At 46.1% G+C, this 16,433-nt stretch overlaps 1 protein-coding gene across 3 annotated transcripts in view; it reads right to left on the bottom strand.

The window, feature by feature from the left end:
- The window catches only part of LOC137655803 (protein GUCD1), a 72,723-nt gene that overhangs the window by 6,758 nt on the left and 49,532 nt on the right, over positions 1 to 16,433 (bottom strand). For all 3 annotated transcript variants that reach the window (XM_068389958.1, XM_068389960.1, XM_068389961.1), the window contains exon 3: positions 2,062 to 2,188. In XM_068389958.1, coding sequence (XP_068246059.1) covers positions 2,062 to 2,188 — 127 coding nt within the window. The remainder of the gene's footprint in view (positions 1 to 2,061; positions 2,189 to 16,433) is intronic.

Here is a 16,433-nt window from a genome sequence, read left to right as displayed (position 1 = left end):
ATGTAGACAAAGAAGAAGAAGAAGAAGACAATCAGACCAGCTTGTAACAAGGCAGTGTCAATATATCATTCTCAATATCCTTGTCATTAACCTGACCTAACAAGAGTTAATACCTCCGTATGAACAGTAATCATGTCCCATAAATATGTCACAAAAGAAAAAGATATGTTATTTTTACTTATAAAAGAGTTCCTTCAATGAGTGTACTTCCTAGGTGCAACTGGCTAAAGGAGGAAGTGAAAAGCAACACATAGTCCACTTTTCATACCCTTTCAATGCAGAGAATAGCTAACATTGTGACAAAGGGTTCAGCACCCTGTATGAGGTTGATCTGGATCAGTTGTTGTGCTGCAACAAAAGGACCTAAAGAGAAGGTATCCAGGGATTTATGGGTACAATCCTTCAAGTAGTGGCCTGTGAAATTAGTCTGTCTTTTCAAGAACTCTGCACTAAGAACTTGAGCTACTGAATGGTTCTTACGGGACATCAAGGACGCAGCAAGACCACAAATGTCATAAGCTCTAGGAGGGTGGGTGGGGGCTAGCAACACTTCCCCTGAGGATTTTTAGGATTTAAGGATAACATCCCATAACCAAAAAGATTGTGTTATTGAAAATCTTCTTCTTCTAAGACCTTCTTAATGGCTCATACGCCGAGCATTTAAGAGACAAGAACTGTAGTGACATCCCACGATGGGGGTCTGAGTTCTCTAGGAGGACATGACTGCTTGAAGTTCTTCATCAGCATGAACAGTCCCCAAGAGGAGAAAATGTCCAAGCCTTTCAGTCTGAAGACTTAGCTCAAGACTGAGCAGTACAGTAGACTTTCACCACAGAGACTGAGAGGAGCTTTTCTCGACAAAGGTAGACAAAGAAATCGGCAATTAGTTGCAGAGAGGCTCTGACCAGAAAAGTAACCCATTTAAATTAGCTGCAGAAAATCTGAAAGATGTATCCAGATATCTCCAGTGCAGTACATACATACATATACCAAAGGCACTTCCCCCAATTTTGGGGGGTAGCCGACAACAAGAAACAAAACAAAAAGGGGTCATCGAGTTGTGGAACCTCTGCACTTGCAGTTGATAGAGAAGGGGTAGTTGCACTAATACCTTGACCAGGAGCATCAGCAAGTCCAGAAACCATTTGGCTTGTGCCCAATTGGGAACGACCAGGGTTAGCCTTACATTCAAAGTTACAACATCTTGTTGGGTATTCATTAAATCAGGCAAAAGGGAGAAAAAGCGAAAGTGTCAAGGTTATCCCATGGATGTTGGAACAAGTCTTCCAGAGCGACAGATGGATCTAGGACTAGTGAACAAAACACTTGTAGGTTCTTGTTCAGGCAAGTTGCAAACATGTCTATCATTGGGGAACTCCTACGACCAAGAAGCCTTTCTGCCACACAGGGAAATAGGGACCACTCTGTTCCCACTACAGTACCTACCCCCGACAGCTGAGAGAGTCCACTAGGACATTCCTCTTGTCTTGACTGTACCTTGCTGACAGCTCCACCGTGTTGTTGAATGCCCAAGTATGTGGTTGCTTTGCCAAGTCGCAAAGGGATTGGGACACTATCCTCCCTGCTTGTTGAAGTAGACTACTATGCACATACTCTTTTCTTGAAGAGGTTGTGGATGCAGCATAACATGGTCTTGGAACAGACGCATGGCCTTTCCTCAATCAAGAACCGACAGGACCACCCGAACCCAAGGATTTGGCTGCTGTTCCCTTTGAAGGGCCGGAGCCCTTGGAAGAAACAGCTTGGGTCAGGGAATCCTGTATAGCAGTCCTCCACAAATCCATCGCTGCCTGCACACGACTCTCTGGAAGCAGAGGCGCGGCTCCCAGCACCGACTGTGAGGCCCTGCACTCTCATCAGTCGGATAACTGCTTGTTGTAAAAGTAAATAAGTATAGTTAGCGAAAATAGAAAACATTTTTTTACAAATTTATTATGGGTAAAGAAAGTAATCTCCCTATTTACAGAACAAAGGTTTATATATAGTGTAAGAACAAATGGAAATTGCATAATGTATCTAGAGAATACAGCATGTACTTACTTTACATAAGACATTGTTGTAAAAACTCTCGGAAGAAAATCCAGGGTCGACACCTAAAGTAACGGTCACATATCGATGCTTAATACCAAATCTCTGGAGTAGGTAGGCCAGATCAATGCTCCATGTACTGAGAAAATAAGTTTGGCTATTACTTTCAGGTACATATCTATTCTCTTGTCATAAAAAGTACTGCTACATACAAATATATTACTCATGATTAACATATCTAATATTTTGTCATAAAATATACTGCTTCATAGAACTGCTTCATCATTAGTCCTCTTGTTATACAACTTTAACAACTGATTCCAGCTTGCACTGAAATTATATCCCCTAATTAAAGCACTTGGGTTTGTATGGCTGATATAAGGACAAATTACTTTTCAGACATTTTATACTGTATTACTGATCTTGATATTAACCTCTGGCATAGCATTTCAGTCAGTTCTTTATGAATGATGCATAAGATTTTTCATAATTCTGACTATCATTTTGCATTCGGATCTTCCCAGACTGCGCTATCCCGTACATAATACTATGTAGGCAGTTAATTCTAACTGTCTTACCTTTTCCTTCGTAAAGCTCAGCACTAAACAGTTTTCTAGAAGTTTTAATCCAACTTTGACCAGATTTTGAAATGATCTTCTTAATTGGGGTGTTGAATTGGTGGAACTACATAAGTTCAAACTTGCAGCCAATGTTTTGATGTTGAACAGGATGACATGAGTTTATTTTAACATTGTTACTGATCATAAGATATTCTATTTTTTTTTTTAATCATTACTTCTTATATAAATTTTATTTACTTATTTCCTTTTCTCATAAGGCTATTTTCCTTGTTGGAGCCCTTGGGCTTGTAGCAGTCTGATTTTCTAACTAGGGTTGTAGCTTAGCCAGTAAATAATAATACTAATCTTCCCTATACAGTATAATAAATAACAAGTGTCTGGCTATACAGTATACAGTATATGTACAGTAAATATACCTGTACAGTATACATATATTTCTTTTTTTTTCAGTCACGCTAAGCTCTCTCCATCCCTCAGGTAGGGGGAGAAAGCATAGTTATACCCTGGTGAGAGGGGGTGCATGTGTGCGCATTTTTCAGTCACGCTAAGCTCTCTCCATCCCTCAGGTAGGGGGAGAAAGCATAGTTATACCCTGGTGAGAGGGGGTGCATGTGTGCGCATTTTTCAGTCACGCTAAGCTCTCTCCATCCCTCAGGTAGGGGGAGAAAGCATAGTTATACCCTGGTGAGAGGGGGTGCATGTGTGCGCATTTTTCAGTCACGCTAAGCTCTCTCCATCCCTCAGGTAGGGGGAGAAAGCATAGTTATACCCTGGTGAGAGGGGGTGCATGTGTGCGCATTTTTCAGTCACGCTAAGCTCTCTCCATCCCTCAGGTAGGGGGAGAAAGCATAGTTATACCCTGGTGAGAGGGGGTGCATGTGTGCGCATTTTTCAGTCACGCTAAGCTCTCTCCATCCCTCAGGTAGGGGGAGAAAGCATAGTTATACCCTGGTGAGAGGGGGTGCATGTGTGTGCATTAATAATAAAATCATTTGAAATGTATTTTCAGTGAAAATAATGACAAAATTACTATATTGTACTTCCCAGATATTATGGGAAGAAATATCACAAACTTCCTGAGCACATGAAGAACAACTTACCACTTTAAATATGCATGGGTATCTATAAGTTATAGTGAAATGGAAAACATTCCTTTTTTGGGCTCAAGCCATGTCGTCCTGATGGAAGTTCCTAAAGGATAGCTTCCTTGGGTATATATAACTACGGCGATATTCCCAGAGAATTTACCTTAAGGCACCCAGAATTCTAACTCCTGAAGCGAATATCCCTAATAAAAGAACCAGGGATATCGTGAAATATCAGAGGACGTATTCTTGACACACCACATAGCAATCTGCACCCCGAACACAGTTAACACTTCAAAGGGGTCAACTGGCAAGAAAACGAAAAACGAGAAAGAAAGGAGAGCCGCTCGCAAGGTATCTCTCCTCTCCCGTTTTGTATTCCTTTTTGCGTAGCTCAACAACTCGGTGTTTTTTCTCGGTGTTTTTTCCCTGTGTTATCTCGCAATTCTTGGATTATTTCAACTTTATAATGCTTTCTCCAACTTCTTCTGCTTCTGATAAGTTGAGTTTTATTTCTTTTATGTATAAATGTAAGCTCTTGGTAATTTTGAAAATGATTTGATAGTGATATCGTTGTTACAAGAGCTGTTGCCTACCGGAGGCATCCTGGACGCTGTCGCTCACTATGCATGATTTATTTAGTTAGCCAGAGCGATGTTCCCGGCTGTTTTGCTTTAATAATTTTAGCTATTCAGCGTTACATAGGATTTCTTTACATAATGCTTTTAGTATTTTCGTTTTGGCGAATGATTTGCCGATTCTGGCCTACGCTAGACCTTGTAGCCTAGTCGTTTGGCCCTAGTACTTTCCTGCATGATATTCAGATTTCCTGGTGTTTTAAAATTTTACTGAAGCTTTAGGCAATTTTATACATTTAAGATTATGTTGAATTTCGGTGATTTAGGTAATCGATTCTCTTCGCGCCTAGGCTAGTTGTCTATGGGGCCATAGTATACTTTCTCACACTCTCCGGTTGCTCTCTTCTCTTCGGAGAATGTGTGCAATCCCTTTCCCTCTGTTTAAGCCTTGGGCTTAACCCTAATGGTTTATCTGAATTGACTTTAGATACAACTATATTGGGGTGTTCTGTTCCTTCCTGTTTCCAGTAAGTCTGGCTTCAGGAAGGGGGCAGGACATCAGAGTTCTTGGTCTGAGTCTTTTTCTGTCTAGCTTTGTGGTTGAGATTCCCTTGCTAGGCTGACAGCTGACAGCTGACATAGGAGGCTTAGCCTCCTTAGTTCACTTTCGAAGGTTTCTGTAGATGATTCCTTCATTTTGTGATCTAGCAGACTAGTCCAGTGTTGTTGGTCTTGGTGTGGAGGATGAGATCCTCTTTTTCTGTGAATAACAACGCCTTCCTTGCTTTGGTTACGAGGGAGTTGGCAAGTATTGCTGGCCTCCCTCCTCGGATCTCCCCTAGGCTAAGATGAGTTTTCTTGGCTGCGGGTGATTCATTATTAGAGCAAGGTTGGCAGGACCCTCTTTCCCCCTCTCCCCTTCTTTCCTTAGTGATGGCCTAGACATTGCATCCCTGTCTGTCATTCTACATCTGTACCTAGCATAGGTTAGGATGTGGAGTTGACTTAGTCCCTTGCCGGCCGGCAAGGGTCTTCTGCTTTGAGTGCTACTCGGAAATCCCTTGGACTCTCATCCATGTTTGTCTGTAGAGCCAGATGGCATTGGTCAGGAAGCCTGAAGTTATATTCTCCCCTTCCTTATGTGCACTCTTTCGGGTTGCCGGGCTATGAGGCAGTGCAGTCTCTTATCCCGGCATCCATTCTGTTTTTCTTCTAGTGTTTGTACCCTAGCCCAGCTGCCGGCCTAAGTGGCCGGCAGCCAGGCAGTTGGAAGTTCTCTGGTTCTTTTGCTGCCGGCCGGCATTGGTTGTATACCTTTGCCGGCCGGCTATAATATCACACCATAGTTCTGCGGGCCGCTACGATTAGTGGGCGGCAGCCGGGTACTATCGTTGTTTAGTTGCTGGCCGGCAGTCCCCTGCCGGCCAGCAATAGAAACACACCGAGGTTCTGCCGGCCGCTACATTAGAAGCTTCGTACCTGGGTAAGGGGCTTTCAGAAGAACACTTCTGGCCCCTATCTTCCAAGTGAGAAGATGAGGGCTTACCTTTTCCCCAAGGCGTCAGCGGAGGCAGTGATTCCTCAGCCTCAAGCGGAGATACCGTTGGTGCAGATCCCGGTGGATGCTGAAGTCGCGGACGCCCTGCAGGACATCCAGTTGGACGATACGATGTCGGAGGTGTCCGAGTGTTTGGAAAAAGACCTGCTGGCAGAAGACCAGGAAGAGGAGCAGGCTCCAGACAATGAGGAGGAAGAGTTCGACGAGGACCGGCTACTTCGGTTCAGGCCCCTGAACCTATTCCCTCAACATCGTCCTCTCACCCAGATGAGCTGGGAAAGACCCTTTCCTCCATCGTTGGAATGATCCAACAGATGCAGAGGGAAAATAATGAGAAGGCTGCTGCAATGAAGCTGGAGATGCGGAGACTTGCAGCATCACATGGGCCCCAGAAGAAGCTCAGTGTGAAAGACCTTCCCTTGTGCTCAGATGCCAACCCTTGGAGGTATGCCGAGCACATGCCTATGACGACGGGAAAGATCGTCATTTCGGAGAAGTTGGGCTCCGTCCTCCTTGAGGAGGTGGAATTCTGGCCCAGCAAAGAGTCGTATCCGGACTGTTATGTCCCTCTAAGGAAGGAACCAGCCTCAAAGGAAGAAACGGAGCCGAAGGAGGTCATAGTTTTTGACCATGCTAAGGCTAAAGTTTTGCTGTCAAGCTCGATGAAAGAGAGGGGCTTCACAAACTCAAAGGTACCTGCTTTGAGTAAGAAGCATCCTTCCTTTGTGTCCTCTCCTTCTAGAGCCTTCCCCTTTATGCAGAAAGGGTTTACGGCTGTGCTGAAAGCGATCGAGGCAGGTAAGCCATGCCCCTCCTTGGAGGAGTGTAAACCTCTGTCTTTGGCCCTACCCATGGACCACAAAGACTGAAAGGACGTCCATCTTACCTTCTCAGTCGGGAAGTTGGAGGCTGATATTGCCGGACGTCAGTTCGGTGAGAACCTCCCCAAGCTGTCTGACTTTCTTTTGCACAGGGAGCTTGAGACAAAAGAAAGACTTGCTGCCTCAATGTCTCATCAAACGACTCTGGAGACAATGGCAAGTGACCCCAAGGTCCATGAGATGTTTATGGTAGTAGCTAAGTCACATCTAGCCACAGTGACGAAGGACATTTATAGCATCGTCAAAGCTAGGAGGGCTTGTAGGGAGTTCGTGTTAGCCTCGGCTGCGGTGAGGCACGAGCCAAGGAAGCTAATCTCCTCCAGCATTTGGGGCAAAGACCTCTTCCCTAGTGAAGCGGTCAAGGAGGTTGTAGATAAGGCCGCCACGGAGAATAGAAACCTTCTCCAGAAGTGGGGCCTATCTCTCAAGAGAAAGTCTTCCCCGGATGAGGGTCCCCAACCAAAGAGGAAGACTAAGAAGACTAAGCTACCCTTTCGGCCAGCCAAACCATTCAGACAGCAGCAGCAACAACTTCCTATGCCTAAAGTGCCCCAGATGGTGGCACAAACCCCGACCACGTACCAGTGGGTACCCCAAGCCGTGTCTACGCAGTCTCCGGTATTTAACCCTGCGTTCGAAGGGCAGTCAACTACCTTTCGAGCGAAGCCTAGAGGAGCAGCCAGAGGTTCGTCTAGACGCCCCTCAAGGGGGAGGGGATTCAGGGGTGGTCGCGGTCAAGGAGGCAAGACCTCAGGGCAGCAGCAGCCAAAGTGAGATGATACCGGTAGGAGGAAGACTTCAGAATTTTCGGGATCGGTGGACCTTCGATCCCTGGGCCCACAGCCTACTCAAGAATGGACTGGGTTGGAGCTGGTACAGCACTCCACCCCCGTGCCATCGATTTTTCCAACACTCCAGGAGGAGGAGTACATTCAAGAACTCTTGGAGAAAAGAGTAATCCGAAGGGTAAAGTCCATCAAATTCCAAGGGAGGCTGTTTTGTGTTCACAAGATGGACTCAGAAAAACTCAGAGTCATTCTGGACTTGTCGCCACTCAACAAGTTCATAGTGAACTGCAAGTTCAAGATGCTAACACTGCAACACATAAGGACCTTACTGCCCAAGAGGGCATATACCGTCTCCATAGATTTGTCAGACGCCTATTGGCACGTTCCAATCAATCGCCAACTCTCCCCCTACCTAGGGTTCAACCTACATCGAAGACTCTACGCCTTCAGAGCCATGCCATTCGGGCTAAACATAGCCCCAAGGATCTTCACGAAGCTTGCGAGCGCAGCTCTCAAACAATTACCCCTAAAGGGAATCCAGGTGGTAGCCTACCTGGACGACTGGCTGGTGTGGGCAGCATCCAAGACAGAATGTTTGCAAGCTTCCCTACAGGTGATCCAGTTCCTAGAGCATCTAGGCTTCAAGATCAACAGAAAAAAGTCTTGGCTTTCTCCATCTCAAAAGTTCCAGTAGTTGGGAATCCACTGGGACCTAGTGTCACACCAACTCTCCATCCCGGCGAAGAAGAGGAAGGAGATAGCTGGTTCTGTCAAGAGACTTCTGGATTCCGAAAGAATAACAAGACGCGAACAGGAGAGAGTGCTGGGTTCTCTCCAGTTTGCCTCAGTAACAGACCCGGTGCTAAGAGTACAGCTAAAGGATGCAACCGGAGTTTGGAGAAGTTATGCATCAAACGCGCAAAGAGATCTGATAAGACCAGTACCGCTTCGTCTACGTACGCTTCTCAGGCCTTGGTCCCAGGTCAGGCAACTAAAGAAGTCGGTGCTTCTTCAGCCACCTCCCCCCCTCGTTGACTATTCATACAGACGCCTCGAAGGAGGGGTGGGGAGGTCATTCTCATCGGAAGAAGGCCCAAGGAACTTGGTCCAATCTATTCAAGACATTAAACATAAACTTTCTGGAAGCTATGGCAGTACTCCTTACCTTGAAGAAAGTCTCCCCTCATCGCTCGATCCACATAAGGTTGGTACTGGACAGCGAGGTGATTGTGAGATGCTTGAATCGACAAGGATCGAGGTCACCACCACTCAACCAGGTGATGTTGGCCATCTTTCGACTGGCGGAAAAGAAGAAGTGATACCTGTCGCAGTTCACCTTCAAGGAGTCCGCAATGTGACAGTAGACGCTCTATCCAGGTTCACACCGATAGAGTCGGAATGGTCCCTAGACGCAGGATCATTCTCCTTCATCTTGAGTCAAGTCCCAGAACTGCAGATAGACTACTTTGCGACGAAAGACAACAAGAAGTTACCCCTTTACGTGTCCCCGTACGAGGATCCCTTGGCGGAAGCAGTGGACGCGATGTCCCTCGACTGGAGCAGATGGTCCAGGATTTACCTGTTCCCTCCTCACAACCTTCTATTGAGGGTCCTCAATAAACTGAGATCTTTCAAGGGAGTAGCGGCTCACAAGTGGCCGAACAGCTGAAGTGTCTACCGTTACCAGATCCAGTTCTGACCCAGCGAATTCAGAAGTCAACTGTCTGCGCTTCATCACAGAAAACCCGGAACTTGCAGCTCATGATTTTCTCTCCCTAGCGGTGAGAAAACGTTTCGGGATTTCGAAAGACAGTATAGACTTCCTAGAGGAATATAAGTGCAAATTCACTAGAAGGCAATATGAGTCATCATGGAGAAAATGGGTGGCCTTTGTCAAGGCGAAGAATCCGCAAAAGATCTCAACGGACTTATGCTTATCTTTCTTCATCCACCTCCATGGTCAAGGGTTAGCAGCCAACACTATATCAACGTGTAAATCTGCTTTGACAAGACCCATTTTGTATGCCTTCCAGGTCGACCTCGCTAACGATATTTTTAATAAAATTCCGAAAGCCTGTGCTAGGCTCAGACCATTAGCACCTCCGAGGCCCATTTCATGGTCTCCGGATAGTTCTTCATTTCGCTTCGCTGTTGAACAATGAGGAGTGTGCTTTAAAGGATTTGACCAAAAAGTTATATTTCTATTTGCACTCGCTTCGGGGGCCATGGTTAGTGAAATTGTAGCCCTCTCGAGAGAGGAAGGTCGTGTTCAGTTCTTGGATGAGGGAGAACTGAACTTGTTTCCGGATCCTACGTTTCTCGCCAAGAACGAGTTACCCACCAACAGGTGGGGTCCCTGGAGAATCTGCCCTCTGAAAGAAGATGCATCTCTATGTCCAGTGGAATGCCTAAAGGTCTATCTTTGTAGAACTTCAGACTTCAGGGGTGGTCAACTATGCAGGGGAGAAACATCAGGCTCAAATTTATCCCTGAAACAACTTAGGGCAAAAATCACCTATTTTATTCGCAGAGCGGATCCAGACAGTACACCCGCAGGTCACGATCCGAGGAAAGTTGCCTCATCCTTAAATTTCTTCAATAGTATGGATTTCGAACATCTTCGCTCATACACTGGCTGGAAGTCTTCCAGAGTTTTCTTTCGTCACTATGCGAAGTGGAGCAACTAAAGAGGTCTGTGGTAGCAGTGGGTTGTGTCGTTAAACCTGCTGTTTAACTCTGCGAGGAACAGTGAATTTAATTGGGGACGATTAATTCCGGGGTGGGTGTGTAGTTACGAACTGTTCTACAAACCAAGTGTTAGGGCACGAGGGTGCCCACATTGACTGTTCCATATTTAAAGGTGAACCTAGCATAAGTGCAGTCATGTGTGCCAAGCGTTTCCAACGCTAATGTATCTGATTAGTAATACAGACTTTTATGATTTTGATACTTCGGTATGTTAAAAGTGGCGTTAATGTTTTCTTTCAGATAAACAAGTTTTCTGTTTACTATCATGCTTATGCTTATTTTTTGGTTATCCTCCTCTTATATATGTATAATTGTTGTTTAACCTGTTTTATTTTATTGTTTGTCAATAAACTAGTTCTTGTGAACCTTGCGTCTCCTTCGCCTGTGTCATTTTCTTGAAATGATTTAGCATTACGTTTACTATGTATATTTATCTGGGATAATTCTAATAGATTGTTCCTTTATGCAAGCATTTTTTCATTGGTTTATGCTTTCCCCTAGGGGGAGGACTCTATGTCCTAAGGGGAGGGTGGCGGATGTGCAAGTTTTCCTCCTACCCGGATATAAACCTTTGTCCAATCCAGTAATCGAACGGGGAACTGGTCGATATTTCATATTGACTCAGTGGTTCTTTACAAACTATGCTTTACATGATATAGAGTGAGACCACTATATTGGCTTGTCTGTTATTCATACATAGATACATGTACTCTTCGAAACTTTTCCAGAGTCTAGTATGACTCTTCCCTGTAGGGGGCAGGAAGCACTAACATGGTCTATGGTTAGATGAAAAGATGTATGACGGCAACATCTAAGGTCTCTAGGTCTAGTTGGCCGGGAAATACCTTCGGGGAGTACGGCACGTTTTGAGAATCCACAAATACAGTGATGCTCTGGTATACTTCCATCAGGACGACATGGCTTGAGCCCAAAAAACGGATTTTGAGCGAAGCGAAAAATCTATTTCTGGGCTTGAACCTGTGCCGCCCAGTGAATAAGCTCCTATTAGCACTTATTCTTAGGTAATTTACTGCTAAATATACCAGAGAAAAAATGTAAAGGAGTGCTAGGTTAACTAGCTCGCTCACCTATTGGTGTCGGTATAGAATTGGGCGTATAATCCAGAGGTCTCGCACTATTTAGATTCATCCACGACAAAGACCCCAATAGAGGAGAGCCGTTCAACCTCACTCGGCACCACCAACTCTGCATCCGCTCAGAACCCAACTCCTTTTTAGCACGCCTGTGTGGTAACCCGCTTGTTTGTGCTCTCGTGTTTTGCCTTATTTTTCGCTGGATTATGGCTTCTACATCGGTTTCCCAGGAGACACCGTCTAAGTTAAGTACCAAGCTATGTTTTGCTGTGTTTTGAGCAATCTAGATCGTTTAATATTTAAATTATAGGAGTTTATTCTCTTCGATCATCTCGGTCTTGCTCGATTCCGCTTACGGTTGGTACTCCTGTTTTGAGAGCTTTTAGTTTCACTCGCGGTGTTACTAAGTGTATTATTTTTATTATTAGTTTAAATTTTTATATGTTTTATTGTGGATATTCATTATTTAGCGTTTAGAACCCTTGTGGTTCATATTTAGGGCCGATATCAGGTTACGTATCGTAGATGGCTTGCCGACCTTCGTTACTGGGCGGCAATTTTTATTATATAAGCCATCAGGTTGTTGTCCTTTGGGATTTATTCATTATTTTGCATGCCTTGCCCTAATTTTTTATGTGTATATTTATATATTTTTCAACGCTATTACTTTTATAATGAATATTTGTGCTTATTACTCCGTATGATCTGTTTTGGTAGTGTTTGGGGATCGTCAGTTGGTAGCCCTGCTGCTCCGTATCACGTGATCCTCCCCCAAGCTCCCCCTCTCGCTAGGTTGGTGGCTAGGCTTCTCTCCCCCCTCCCCTAGGGGACCGTTGCCTTCCCTCCTTTTAGAGGGGGTAGTTCAGTGTTTATGGACTTTGTCCTCCGGGTGTCCCGGCGGTTTCGTCTCTGTCTAGACTGGTTGGCCACCGGTCAACAGAGTAGGATCCCGGTGCACCCTATTTTATATTCACCTATCACACTTTTATTATGTTATACGAAACCCTCCGGGTTCTGTTGGTGGTTCTTATCTACGGTTCCGCCCCCCTCTTAATTTATAACAGTTCCTATGATTATATATGACAGATCACTATCCCGGAGTTCCTATATGTATTGGTTTATGGATGTACTTTTATTTCCCGGTCCAGGGCTTAACCTCGCTCCGGGAAATCAGACACCATGTGTCTTAATTCTTTGTTGCATCCTTCTTTATGATCCCGGCTCGACCGGAATGGATAGCTATACTCTAGTCTTAAGTTAGACTTATGTTTAGGCCCGGGTCCTCCGGACCCGCCCCTACTTAAGAGTATTACAGTTAAGCTCTAGTCTTAAGTTAGACTTATGTTTAGTCCCGGGTCCTCCGGACCCGCCCCTACTTAAGAGAATTACAGTTTCTCATATACTATTCTTTTTATAGATGGTGCATTGTCAGACGACGGCCTGTGCGGCTGTTCTTCACCAGCCTTGTGGCCATACTGTGTGTAGATCTCACGCCCTCTGCGGAGTTCAGCTGGAAGACATCGTAGTCTGGCACCCTGATAATTGTATGGTCTGTTTTGACCTCATCACCACCCTCGGATCTGATTCGGTGAGTCCCGTTGGCTATGTTGTCTTTCTAATTATTTTACCTTTATTTGGTATACATACACTATTTAGTAAGATTTCTATGGTCTTGAAGGACCGCCGGGAATCTTCCTTTCTGTAATTCCCACTATTATTTCAGGCATCCCCGGAGCAGAAGACTGCGGCTCGGGCCACACTGAAAGTGTGGGTTGGGGGATTTGCCCGAAACGTGAAATCGAAACAGCCTTACGTCCTATCTGAAGACTACTGTGCTATGATCTACCCTAATGCCAAGTCTTCAGCCGCTGTGGCTAGGCATGTTGCGGCACCCATCATTGCCGACATTGATGCCACTATTGCGGGATTCATCGACCAGGAACAAGATCCGTTGGATGCCCCCGGAGATCTGGAAGACAATGTTGCCTCCTTGAACTTGGATGTGGAGCCTATGTTGTTGGATGATCCGGATGCAGGTAGGGTGGTAAGTGAGGCAGGTGTTACCGGCGCTGAGATTCCTATCCTCAGCCCCGCTCTTTCTTCTTCATCTGATCTCTCTTCTTTCCATGGTTTTTCTGGGGACCGTGATTCGTCTCACCGATCACACCCGGTTCCCCCCAAAGATAAGTCTATATCTAGAACTTTGCCAAAAGCTCGTAAGCCCCACAAGGCTTCCCATAGTTCCAAATCAAATACAAACCCGTCATCTAAGGCTTCCGGCTCCTCCTCTAAGTCTCACGACCCGGGAGTACAATCCGCCACTTCTGCTCCTAACCCGGGCCTTTCCGAATCAGCCATGCTTCGCATTGTGTCGGAGATGCAATCTAAGATTGTGTCGGAAATGCAGGCCAAGATGGACACGATGTTCTCTAACATTGGTCAGAGACTTGGGGCATTAGAGCATGGTGCTCCGGAGCGAGTTCAAAGCTCTCTCATCCCGGATGCCTCTAAGCTTCCGCCGTTTACCAAGAATAACCCTTGGCGCATGGCTCTTCATTCCCCATTCTCAGACGGGATGTTAACGTTGGAAGGTCTTGGTACTCGTCCACTAGAGGATTTTGAATTCTTTCCTCCTGGTCTCGCATTTCCATTTCATGGTTATGCCAGGCTTACCGAGGAAGCTCTGGTTCGGCTGGATAAGGTCCCCAAAGAGACCGTCATTTTCCCAAAGGAACAAGCCCAATCTGTTTGGGCTAGGTTTCTGAATGATATAGGTTGCACCAATACCATGTTGACGCCTCATAAAAGTTCTTTCACAATGTTCTTAATGGACAAGAATACCGTGACTCCATGCGTCAATAAGATTGCAGAGCTTGCTTTTCAATATGCTCTGGAGGAGAAGCCCTTGCCTCCCATCCGAGAGGTGGATCCGATCTCCCTCCTTCTTCCTTCAGGTAATGAGTGTTGGGACAATGTCCATACCACCTTTACTTCTGGCAAGCTAACAGCGGACTGTGCGTCAGTTATGTTTAGTGAACGGCTTCCCCGTCTCCCGGAATCCCTTATTAAACAGGAGTATGATTCCCGCCTACGTGTTGGTCGAACTTTGAACTTGGCCACGTCTACGGAGTCGATAGCCTTAACTTATGATACTGAGAGTATCTTTAAGTCTCTCAATAAGGCTACTTTGCAGTCGTTATATTTTGATTTATATGACTTTGCTCTTGCTAAACGTAGGTGCCGCAAACACGTCCTGGCTGAGGCGACTATTAGGCACGAGCCGAATAAACTTATCCGGTCCTCTTGTTGGGGTCCAAATCTTTTCCCTGAGGATCTTGTGGAGGAAGTCTTGGCAGAGGCTACTAGAGTTAATCAGAGCCTTAAAGCCCGTTGGGGTTTGACTCCTAAGCGGAAATATGATCCCGCAAGTTACCAAGCCCGGGGTAGGAAGAAGCTCCGCCCGTATACCTCCACTCAGTTCCGGCAACAGCAGAGTAGTTCGTCCGTTTTCCGGCAGCCTCTTCCTCCATCTCCTGCTGTTCCTGCACAGCCTTCCACCTCTCAGGCTCCTTCCTCGGACGACTACGTCACCGTTCTGCTCCCTAAGAGCCAGCTTCCCGGTGCCTCCACCACCTCTCCAGCCTTTAACCAATCTTATGAGGCTCAAGGCTCTTCCCAGGGTTATAACAGAGGTAGAGGCTACCACCGTGGTTCATACCAGAACAGAGGTAGAGGTAGATTCTTTCGCAAGGGAAAGAACTTCCGAGGCGGACGTGGAGGCAACTCCTCAAGCCAATACTGAGGTGCAGCGGGTAGGGGGGAGGCTTTATGCCTTCCGCAACAAATGGAGGTTCAGTCCCTGGGCTTTCAGTATCATCTCCAAGGGACTGGGGTGGAGTTGGATTCAAGGACCTCCTCCACCAAACAGATTTCATCAGCATTCCACTCCGGACCTAGTCGAATTTGTCCAGGACCTGTTACAAAAGAACGCCATACAAGAAACGAAACACCTGAAGTTTCAGGGTCGGCTGTTCAGTGTCCCGAAGAAGGATTCGGACAAGAGAAGAGTGATTCTAGACCTATCCCTTCTCAACTTGTCCATTCAATGCGACAAGTTTCGAATGCTTACCGTCTCGCAGGTGCGGACCTTACTTCCCCGTGGGGCCGTCACCACCTCTATCGATCTTACAGACGCCTATTATCACGTCCCGATAGCGAGACACTTCCGTCCGTATCTAGGCTTCCGCCTAGGAAACAAAAATTACTCCTTCAAGGTGATGCCTTTCGGGCTCAACATCGCCCCAAGGATCTTCACAAAGTTAGCAGAAGTTGCTGTTCAGGAACTCAGAAATCAAGGGATTCAAGTAGTAGCCTATCTGGACGACTGGCTCATTTGGTCAGACACCTCCCAAAATTGCCTAAAAGCCACTCACAGAGTCATCCAATACCTTCAATCTCTAGGCTTCCAGATCAACTTCAAGAAGTCCCGTCTTCTTCCGAAATCAAAGTTCCAATGGCTCGGCCTGCAATGGGATCTTATATCTCACACTCTGTGTCTTCCCAAACCCAAGAGGTTAGAGATTGCAATGAACACCAAACGCTTTCTCAAAGACAAAGTAAGTTCCAGACGACTCCAAGAGAGGATCCTAGGGTCCCTTCAATTTGCTTCAGTGACGGATCTGCTTCTGAAAGCAAAATTGAAAGATATCAATCGTGTCTGGCGTTCGAGGGCGAACCGGAAGCTCCGGGACAGGAAAGTCCGCCTTCCTCCCATTCTCCGGGAAAGACTTCTACCTTGGACAAGGGCCAACAATCTGTCAAAGTCAGTTCCCCTTCGATTTCCGCCTCCGAAGTTAATCATTCACACGGACGCATCCCTATCAGGTTGGGGAGGCTATTCTCAGCTCAGGAAAGTTAAAAGGTCTTTGGTCTCCCTTATTCCGCCAATTTCACATCAATGTGCTGGAGGCCATGGCAGTTCTTCTAACCCTGAAACGTCTCGCTCCATCCAAGAGACAACACCTTCGTCTGGTTCTCGACAGCGAAGTGGTGGTCCGCTGCCTCAACAGAG

This window comes from Palaemon carinicauda, chromosome 16 (genome assembly GCF_036898095.1).
Source record: "Palaemon carinicauda isolate YSFRI2023 chromosome 16, ASM3689809v2, whole genome shotgun sequence".
NCBI classification, from domain to species: domain Eukaryota; kingdom Metazoa; phylum Arthropoda; class Malacostraca; order Decapoda; family Palaemonidae; genus Palaemon; species Palaemon carinicauda.
This window is presented reverse-complemented; position numbering and strand designations above follow the sequence as displayed.